The 11,222-nt window shown below is 34.1% G+C and overlaps 2 protein-coding genes across 4 annotated transcripts in view; both read left to right on the forward strand.

Annotated features, from left to right (window-relative positions):
• Positions 1-11,222, forward strand: part of LOC139484982 (FHF complex subunit HOOK-interacting protein 1B-like) — a 626,211-nt gene that overhangs the window by 33,371 nt on the left and 581,618 nt on the right. The window lies entirely within an intron of this gene.
• On the forward strand, positions 1,752-6,882 carry LOC139484989 (uncharacterized). Its single transcript, XM_071269071.1, has 5 exons — positions 1,752-1,871; positions 2,873-3,268; positions 3,699-3,898; positions 5,117-5,345; positions 6,302-6,882. The coding sequence occupies exons 1-5, from the start codon at positions 1,829-1,831 to the stop codon at positions 6,736-6,738; spliced, it is 1,305 nt and encodes a 434-aa protein (XP_071125172.1). The 5' UTR covers positions 1,752-1,828; the 3' UTR covers positions 6,739-6,882.

The raw sequence follows: 11,222 nt of genomic DNA on the forward strand, positions 1-11,222 counted from the left end.
TAAAGCAATTCAAATGAGAAAAACAACGGCCTAATTTATGTACAAAAATGACAGAAAAACAAATGTGTAACACATCAATAAACTCCAACCACTAAATAACAGGCTCCAGACTTGAGAAAACATGACCTTGTGCAATGCCAAGATACTGGTATCGACAGATGGTAGATCCATGAATGAGTATATGTATTTAACAATAATATTTAGTTTGCTTTTAATTTACTGATAACAAAATCAATATTAATACCAATAAAAAACAATATTCAATGATCTAATTACAGTGTTGAATTGGTAACCTTTTAGAATAGGATCGATAAGTTTACCAGAATTGTTTATAAATTTCCGGGCACGGTAAACAATATTTGGAAAAATGAGGATGTGCTATTTCGTTTGAAATAAGTTTTCTACAGGTACAACCAAACTTCGAAACCAAATTTTAATATCTATTGAAGAATTTAGTAAAGGTTTTAAGTAATTTGTGGTAATGAAATCCCATGCTTAATAATTTACCAGTGATACTTAGATTACTTTCGTTAAAATCAAAAACGTCTCAACAGACACAGACATAGTGAACTAGTTGTGAAATATAAACACCGTAAGATGGTTCCAAAGGAACATAACTATCCAAAAAGGGAAAATAAACAATAGGGAAATTGTAAGTCGTTTTCCTCTTAAAAATACAGAATAGAAATTATAGACCAAGATTGGAATTTTTTTTATAAAAAACAAATACAGAAAAATCGGTTGCAAAAAAATTAATGCCATTAATGGTGTGCCTTCATATAAGGATAAGAGAATGATTGACAAGCATAAAGAATAGAGAGTAATGCATTAAATAAAAAAGTACAGAATTGAAACCCCCATCTAGACAATCATATTACTAAGAAAACTGAGACACTCAAACTCTACGTAAATAAACGGATGAATTCAGGTTATCAGAAAGTTATATCCAGTTATATATGAGGGTTTGGCTATTTAGAAGACTCATGTACAGGAGTTAATGCTTTTGCAAATTATCGTGTATATTTTCAAGCAGATAAACGAAGTGGAGTAAGTTCGATAAGGGTCATATTTGGCCCCAATTATAAAGTTCATAGTTACAAGCCAATAAAGGTTTTAAGTTGCCTTAAATACATGTGAGAAAGATAAACAGAATTGTTTTTGTCAAAGTTAAAGTCTAAGACGTTGATTTTTACATCCCAAAAAGGTCAAGATAAGGAATTTGGTGAAATTTGACAAAATGAGCTGGATTTCAACCAAATTAAGGACCAGGAAACATAGAGCGCAGGCGTCGACAAACTTAATATTCAAATAAGACATGTGAAATGTCTTCACAAACATTATCTTAAAAGATCTTTGTTGTCGACGTATGCGCTCTATGTTTCCTGTCCAATAAATCAATATGAGTGCAACTTGTGACGTCATAATGTAACGTAGAAACGTAAAGTTTTCAACAAAATAGCTTATTTCCTATCTAGTCACTATATTAGCTTTAATTTATTGTAATATTGGTCAATAAATCCGAATTTGAAATTTACGCTTAAAAGGGGGCCATTTTAGGACCTTACTGAACATACTCCTTTTCTATCTTGCTATACTGTGGTAAACCTTGGTCTATGATACTGTTAGTAGGGTAGTCCAAAGGTATATTTGTAAATTTGTATCATTATTCCTGTTTACTTGAAACATATCTTTAATACGTATTCAGTTATGCTTACAGAAAATTGAAAAAGCCAATGCCAAGTCAAGGTACAGTTCTTACATAACTGATAAAAGGTAATTGTGTCATATCTTACCATCTGTAATATTCAGACATTCCCGTAGAAGCATTATGAAACTTTTACTGTATTTGATTTTCCCCTCAATTGTCATGGGTAAGTATATTATTCTTTCTTAAAGGCAACACTTCTTTATTTCTTAATCTTTAACAATTTGATAGACAAAGATCATAGCTATAGCGGATGGGGTACTTTGGGAAGGGGGTGGGGGTTTGGGTTAGGGGGCGTAGAGTATTTGAAGCCTAGTCACGAATTGAGAAGGGTTGTGTATAGATAATGTCGGGTATCATCTTTCACCAGCCTGAGATCACCTCCAGTTTTTATAAATTTTCTGTTCTACAAAACGTTGAATTTTTTTAAAACTAAGGATTTTACTTATCCCAGGAATAGATAACCTTAGCCGTATTTGGCACAACGTTTTGGAATTTTGGATCCTCAATGCTCTTCAATTTTGTATTTGTTTGGCTTTATAACTATTTTGATATGAGCGTCACTGATGAGTCTTATGTAGACGAAACGTGCGTCTGGGGTACTAAATTATAATCCTGGTACCTTTGATAACTTTTTAGGTGGGTTCGTGTTGCTTAGCCTTAATGTTCTATGTTGTGTCTTCTGTATTATTATTTGTCTGTTTGTATTTTTCAGTTTCAGCCATGACGTTGTAAGTTTATTTGTAATCTATGAGTTTGACTCTCCCTCTGGGATCGTTCGTCCCTCTTTCAATTGATATCATTAGCACGGTTGTTCGTACTACAATATCACGGCGATGAAGTTTGAACGCATGTATGTTTATTTGATTTATACACATCAATTGTGCATTTCTTTTCACACTGGAGCAATCACAACAAAACTTTCCTCCGAAACCAACCACGCACAACCAAGGATAAGCTTGCTATATATATCAACAAACTATTTATCTTATTATCTATTGGAAATGTCACTGCCGTCAATCTAAGAGACATCATTAAATTACAAAAAAGTGCGAACCTTTCGGCTTGTGATTCTCTTTTTTAAAACTATGATTTCACAAAAGATGTAGTAGTAAGAAAGTACCAGATACCAAAATCTAATTAATAATGTTTTATTTAATTTTCCAGGAGATGACGTCGTGGCATTTACTAAAGGTCGGGCAACACATGAACACCTAACACATGGCGAAATTCTAACATTTGATAAAACCATAACAAACATCAATGCATACTTTTCTGCTGATGGTAAATTCGTATGCAGTACTCCCGGATTGTACGCCTTCCATTTTTATGCAGTTACTAAAAGCAACGAACACGTATGGTTAGAACTCTTCCGGAATGACGATTATATTGTTTCAATTTACGGTAGAACCCCGAGTGACTATGTAGACGCTGGCAATTCTGTGTTCTTAAATCTAGATGAGAACGATAAAATTTATATAAAGGCCCATGACAACTACGATACCGTTATCTACGGAGCAGGAGATCAAGTGTATACTACTTTTACTGGTGTACTGCTGGCAAGTTAGTTTTATTCTGTATAAGCGACAGGTATACTAGTTGGCAAACCTTGACTGTTTTTTTGAAATATAAATATAATCCATCACCAATGAATCAAACTATAAAAAGAGGGTTTTGTCAGTAGTTCCTAACTGGTGCTTTGTTTTGGAAGCTAAAATATATTTGATCTACTTTTGGCCACTAACACTTCAATTTAATTTTGCAATCCCCTTATACTATAATTTTTATTTCTGTATTGTAATGTTTGTGGTCGGTAACCAAATTACACAAAATTTGTCGTTACTCGTTTTTCTGTCAATGGTCGTATTTCAGTTTGCACAATAGAGATACAAGCAAGGCAGTTTGATAATAAGGATCTATATCTTGATACGATTGTTTATCGGCGTCAACTATTTTTGAAAGTTCTATCTTACGGTTATTTATTTTTCCCTAGCTAGTAGTGCTACTGCATTTAATGCCTTCTCAGCTGGACTGACCCATTCCATTGCATTGACAACAAATCAGCGTATTTCATTCGATAGACTAATAACCAATAGAGGTACACCAACGTACGACAAAAGCACTGGAACATTTACTGCGGCAAGTTCTGGATTTTACATTTTTCATTACCACGCATTGGCTACATCTGATGATGTAAGTTGAGTTTAACATTTTTACTGATTTAATTATTGAAGAAAAACTGGTATTCTTTTTATTTTACATCTTTGGTTTGTTTAAAAAGGTCATTACACAACGTGTATTAGGAATGGTCAAATCTGGAGTCATAAACAATGGTATGAGATGTATCAGCTGTCAGATACACAAATGAGATCAGTATTTCTTTAAACATATATTTACCAACCCAGATTTGTGTAACATTTTGCATATATAATATGATTATGTTGAAGATATTTTTTATTTAATTAATACATAATCGTAAAACAGTTAAACAATATCAGAGCAAATCTTAAAATTTGTATACTGACAATAGGCAACCAGTGATACAAAATTCCTGAAATCTTTATTATTTAAAACCCTCAAAGGAGACTTGGCGTATGAGATATCTATATATCTTGTATATAAGTTTGAAATTTACACCCAACAATGTAAGAACTAGATTTTTATACTGACATATTTTTCTACGTCCCTCAGCGGGATTGAAACTCACACATTTGACATACTACAGCACCAGTCGCTTAGCCTCATGTCCAGCGCTCTAGACCACTCGACCACATCATATTTGACATACTACAGCACCAGTCGCTTAGCCTCATGTCCAGCACTCTAGACCACTCGACCTCATCACATTTGACATACTACAGCACCAGTCGCTTAGCCTCATGTCCAGCGCTTTAGACCACTGGACCACATCACATTTGACATACTACAGCACCAGTCGCTTAGCCTCATGTCCAGCGCTCTAGACCACTGGACCACATCACATTTGACATACTACAGCACCAGTCGCTTAGCCTCATGTCCAGCACTCTAGACCACTCGACCACATCACATTTGACATACTACAGAACCAGTCGCTTAGCCTCATGTCCAGCGCTCTAGACCACTCGACCACATCAGCATTATATTCATGATAAAATTTTATACAATGTTTTAATTTCAAAAGAAAATTCGAATCTATTCAATGGTATTCCACCAATTGAATCAAATAAAATGAAACGAAAAGAAAAAATGCGTTGACTAAATGTATCAAATTAACCGTTCATCGGAAAAAAAATCACATAAAAGGTTAACAATATTCGATTTTTTTTTAGTAAATTTGAATTTTTTTTAAATAAATCAACAATCTGAGTTTATACGTAGACTATATGCTTGTGTTGATCGCTACTCTCTGTATTTCCTAATGCTTCGCAGGAATTATGGTTAGATTTGTTCTATAATGGCCAGTATATCAACTCAGCATATGGTAAAACACCGAACGAGTACGCCGATGCTGGTAATACTGCTATTATAAATCTTAAAACAGGAGACCTATTATCGGTCAGATCAAGAAGAACAGGTGGACTTTATGGGGACATTGGCACACATCAAACTTACACAACATTTTCTGGTTCGATGCTGCCCCTGTCATCAATTGAGTATGGTACGTTGAAATTTAGACTGTTAAACAAGTATGCAATAATCATGGTAAAAGAGGGACGAAAGATACCAGAGGGACAGTCAAAAAATGAAAAAGACAAACAGACAAACAATAGTACACATGACACAACATATGAAACTCAAGAATAAGCAACACGAACCCCACCAAAAACTGGGGGTGATCTCAGGTGCTCCGGAAGGGTAAGCAGATCCTACTCCACATTGTGGAACCCGTCGTGTTGCTCATGTTATAACAAATCCGATAAATAGTCTAATTCGGTAGGTCACATTCATGAAAGGGATGGGGATTTTAGTTTCGACGTAAGGAACATATCCGATACCATCTGTGGAACTTATCAGTATTTCTTTGTTCGAAAGGTTCAAGCGTTCCATCGTGAAAGTAAATCGAGAAAAGGCGCAGAGAGGTACTGAAAGTTTTTAATCTTTGTTTTCGGAATTTTAAAAGACATTTTATAGTAAAAGCACATAAATCAAGTTGTTTCTTTGAATGGTCCGTTGCTGCAGAAATAACACAATTTCGAAACCATAAAAAAGTCATAAACGATTTACAAATTATCTTTTGGGCATTTCATTTAAATAAATATCTCTTATAACTTAAAGTTAAGAGACCAGCCCAATTCTACATAACAAAATAAGAACAAACTTATACGAACAAGCAACAAAAAAGAGCCCTCGTTTTGCCCGAAATTTTAAAATTGAATCGTTACCGTGTTTTATGTGCATAGATCATGACGAGATATGTAACTACAATAAAGAAACATTCTTATTTCTTAGTCCTTTGTTACTCATATTTGGTAGATAAAATTGATAACTACTCTATCAATAAAATTGAGAATGGAAATGGAGAATATGCCAAAGAGACAACAACCCGACCATAGAAAAAAAAACTTCTTAACAATATGCTAAACATAACACAGCATTGACTTTATTTTTTTGTAGACGATGGTTCGACAGCAGAGGTCGCCTTTTCTGTGGGGCTATCAGCTAATCATACAATGGCGCAGGGTCATACAGTAATATTTGACAGAATTTTCATAAACCATTTGTCAGGGTATGACACGAACACTGGAAAATTTACTGCGAAATATAGTGGTATATACGTCTTCCATTTCCACGCTTTATCTCAATCAGATAAGCCAATTTGGATAGAGCTTTACCACAATTTCATCTATGTGAACTCTATTTATGCCCACGTTCCAACTGGTTACGTCACCGGAAGTAATTCTGCCTCCCTCGAGCTGCTACAAGGCGATGAGGTATTTCTTGACATAAAAAGCCATGACACCGCCTTATATGGAGCGCCTAATCAAATTTACTGTACATTTTCCGGATATTTGTTGGCACTCTTACCTCAGTACCGTCCAATTATCGGTTGATTGCATGAATAAAACATGGCAACATACTGTTGATTGTCATTCTTTCAATAAAAAAAGACGACCTCAATATTTATAACACTCGGGCAATTTGATTTATTAACAGGAATAGAGATTCTATTTTTAAAATTAATTGATTGTTTTTAATTGCATGATTGTATTCCAGATTAATAGTTTGTTTAACAAAGGATTGCTATTTTGTTTTAATCTCAGCGAGAATTTGTGCCCCATGTACAGAAAAAAACTATTCCACCAATTTAAAATTTGGTAACTGTATTAATTGCATTCTATTGACATTGAAAAGACATACCACAAATCCATCTTAGACTTCTGCAATTCATAAATTTTAAAATCTAGATATTGACAAACCATTGGCAACAAAAATGAAAAAAGACAAAAAGACAAACAACACTCTACAGAACACTGTAAATAATTCTTTGTCATATCTTTTTAAAGCAGACAAAAAATTAACAGCTACAAAATATAGAAACTGGAGCATTGATAAAAAGCAGTATGGAAAAAAAACCCAACCAGACAAGGTTACACAAGCTTCGTTTTTAAAGGACAACATCTGAATTAGCAATAATTTGCCATTGTTGTTTTTTGTTTGTATTTGGTTGAAATCCAAATTCCAGTACACCGGTACAAATACTACCCAGTTTCAAATACTATTAACATAAAATACGGAGATGAGGTAGTATTGCCAATGAGGCAACTCTCTACCAAATTTCAATTAAGTGGATGGAATCAATGGTAAATAAGTTTAATAGGTGATCTCAAGAAACGAAAAAAAAATTTAAGATGCTAAACAACCAAACACACCGTAATTTTTTCGGTTGAAAACAAAACTTTACGACAAAAGAGATGATTTCAGCTTTCCAATTGTGAACTTTCCATTTCTAAGTAGCAACATTCCAGCAGCACCTGCATACGGGGTATATATGTCCCAATTGGATACGATATTCCCGTGCTTGCATTTCCTATCATGATTTTCTTGATAGAGGGTTACTGCTCACAAGGAAGCTATTAAACCAACAGTTCCAAATGGTGAAGTTGAAATCATCCCTTCGTAAATTTTACGGACGCCATCACGAGTTGGTTGACCGTTATGGAATAACCGTTTCACAAATGATATCGGATATGTTCCTTACGTCGTAACTACAATCCCCTTCCCTTTCATGAATGTGACCTACCGAATTAGACTATTTACCGGATTTGTAATCACATAAGCAACACGACAGGTGCTACATGTGGAGCAGGATCTGCTTACCCTTCCGGAGCACCTGAGATCACCCCTAGTTTTTGGTGGGGTTCGTGTTGTTTATTCTTTAGTTTTCTATGTTGTGTCATGTGTACTATTGTTTGTCTGTTTGTCTTTTTCATTTTTAGCAATGGCGTTGTCAGTTTGTTTTAGATTTATGAGTTTGACTGTCCCGTTGGTATCTTTTGTCCCTCTTTTAATCGTTTTATATCTGCACCAACATACAATGTTTAATCATACAAGTGACTTCTCATCCCTTTTTGTTAAAACACTGATGCAATATGAAAGACTAGTTACGTTAACTGACATGTTACAAAATACTTAACCAACACACATAGAAACACATTATTTGATAACAACTGCCATATTCCTTACGTAGTACATGACATTTTTAGACAAAATGGTGGGTCGACCTGTTTTTTTAGCTGGCTTAAACACCCGCCTATATGACAATGTTGAAATTATCGCTAAAATGACAACATTTAGTGACAGAAATACAGCACAAACACACTCAATAACGCTCATCACAAAGAAATAATATAATAATCAATACAACATGCAAACCACATAGCAACAACGAATATCTTTAATCAACGACAAAGAGCACAGGATAACACAAACAGTGACGCACTTATGTACCGAAAATGTAATCTTGAACTCCATACAATCTTTTTCAAAATACCATTCCAAATAATAATCATAACAATGACGGTATTGAAAGGCTGTTTTTTGGGTGTTTTTTTTTTAACTACAAACGATGAGACATGTAACACATTATTCAACCGATACCATAACAGAAACATAAAAAATAAATACATGAATGTTGGATGTATAGAATACTGAGACACGACGTATAGCAAAGCAAACTTACACTCGATATTACAATCATATCCGGTAAAAGGTCACGTTCAGTTTTTACAGAGGCAGACACACGACGCTGATGTTTAAGACAATCGTAGATGTGGTAAAAAGACAGTTAGTATAGATACAGATACATCGTATATAACAACCAATCCGTAGTAGTGTCATAATCTTTCCACTTCATAACTTGGTTTGCTATTTTTCTGGGTAATGAGCACACTCATGTACATGAAGTCCGTTAAGTTTGATCATGCACGAGGATAACGATAATTGAGAATTTGAAATCATCTCGTTTGTCATAGATTTTAGTGGGAAGTCGTCCATCTGTGTCAATATTGAAGAAAAGATAAAGGTATGAGGCAGTTCTAATAGCATCAGTAGTATCCTTAACTTCAAGATCACTGGGCTATATGAGATGATATTACTGACTGAAATATGGGTTATTCAGTGATAGCTCATCATCAACATATCTGAAGGCAAAATGAAAACATTTGCATGGTGCTTTTGCTTTTTGTCATTTAGAAGGTTCTGAATGAATTCTGTTCATACGAGTATAAAAACAAGTCAAGCAGAAGGTGTGTAGAATAGTACCAATCGAAATACCGACTGTCTGTTGGAATATCATTCCTCCAAAATCAACAAATATATTGTCCATTAAAAAAAACCATCATTCGTGCGTTTAGGGACAGCGTTCCCATGCTGAACGAGCGGTTATAACATTATGATGCTAATTGCACGAATTATTCGGCAAATTGAATTATTATAATTAACAATCAGCACTGCTGTTATTCAGAAACTGTGGTTAAGAACATACAGAACAAACATTAATTCTAGTTGATCCTGCACAATGACAATCACTAAGACGCTTGGTGAACGTTTATAGTGCAAGAAAACAGTGTTGGGGGTTCTAGGCATTGTGATAAATCTATGACAAAAGAGGAATATGGAAGCTATAACTATATAACAAGGAAATTCATACTTTACTAAATAATATTGTATTTTTTTGAAAAGTTTCTTTTAGGAAGAGAGAAAATGAAGTTGCACTTATATTGTAAGCATATCCATTTATTTTTTAACAGGAATATATAATATATATCTTGCAATGATCTGAACAGTCTGTTGCAAGATCCAGCTAATGGTAAGCCTATACTTAATTTCTGAAAAAGAAAAAAAAAGATGTTGCTGTATTTTCATTATTATATTTCAATATTAATACAGATTTTTAATGCATGATTGATTTACAATGAATCCTGGAAACAATTTCAGTTTTTGTGTGGTTCCTTTTACAATATTACCCAGTATTCATCTGTTATGTACTAGTAGTTTTTGGTAAAGTTGTTAGTTTTTCTTTATTTATCCTGGTTTTGTTTTTTAAATAATTCTCAATGTTATAACAGGAACACATTATTATTATTATCTTGCCATGTTCTGAATAGACTTGCAATATCCAGCTTATTGTTAGCCTCTATTAAAATTTCTGCAATATGTATATATATTTTTATTGCATGCGTGATTTACAATCAACCCCAAGCGTCTGAGATCATTTTATATTTTGTGTGGTTCCTTGGATGGTGTAACATAGTCGTTTTATGTTGTATTTGGTAGAGTTGTTCGTGTTTTCCTATTTATCCTGTTTGTCATGATTATTTGTCTTTCACTTATGAGTTCTGAAGTGCCCTTTGGTATCCACACCCTCTTTTTATTTTACAATTTTGAGGTTAAGATTTTAAAAATTGCCATCACTTCCCGACATACAATGGCTTGTTAGTCATATATACACATTGTGCTAAATTAACATAATGGTTTATGTGCGATACTTAGTATCATATAAGCAATATAATTGGTCAGTATGTAGTTTTCTATGCTGTTGTTTGTCTTTAAAAGAGGGACGAAAGATACATGAGGGACAGTCAAACTCATGAATTGAAAATAAACTGACAACGCCTGGCTAAAAAATGAAAAATGAAAAAGACAAACAGAAAAACAATAGAACACATGACACAACATAGAAAACTAAAGAAAAAACAACACGAACCCAACCAAAAACTAGGGGTGATCTCAAGTGCTCCGGAAGGGTAAGCAGATTCTGCTCCACATGTGGCATCCGTCGTGTTGCTTATGTTATAACAAATCCGGTCGCCACATTATTGAAACTGGGCAAATGAATGAGACAATACTAACGTGAACACACTGTAATTAGTCTAACCAATGTAACAAACAATACGAGAAAGCAAGTAGTTATGACGGAAAACAAGTCTTTTTTTCTTTTTTACTCTTTGTTTTTTTACGTCTTTCTGTGACTCACAGTATTGACTACCTACTTAATATCTTCCTCTGTTGAAAAAAAATACAGAATAGAAGATTA

Source organism: Mytilus edulis, chromosome 8 (genome assembly GCF_963676685.1).
Source record: "Mytilus edulis chromosome 8, xbMytEdul2.2, whole genome shotgun sequence".
NCBI lineage: Eukaryota > Metazoa > Mollusca > Bivalvia > Mytilida > Mytilidae > Mytilus > Mytilus edulis.

What these genes read in the sequence shown, in the direction of transcription:
- LOC139484989 (XM_071269071.1), top strand. Translation starts at nt 1,829, where the DNA reads ATGAAACTTTTACTGTATTTGATTTTCCCCTCAATTGTCATGG. An exon ending in TACTGGTGTACTGCTGGCAA is followed by an intron (nt 3,269 to 3,698) that starts GTTAGTTTTATT and finishes ATTTTTCCCTAG; the next exon opens with CTAGTAGTGCTACTGCATTT. An exon ending in CCTGTCATCAATTGAGTATG is followed by an intron (nt 5,346 to 6,301) that starts GTACGTTGAAAT and finishes ATTTTTTTGTAG; the next exon opens with ACGATGGTTCGACAGCAGAG.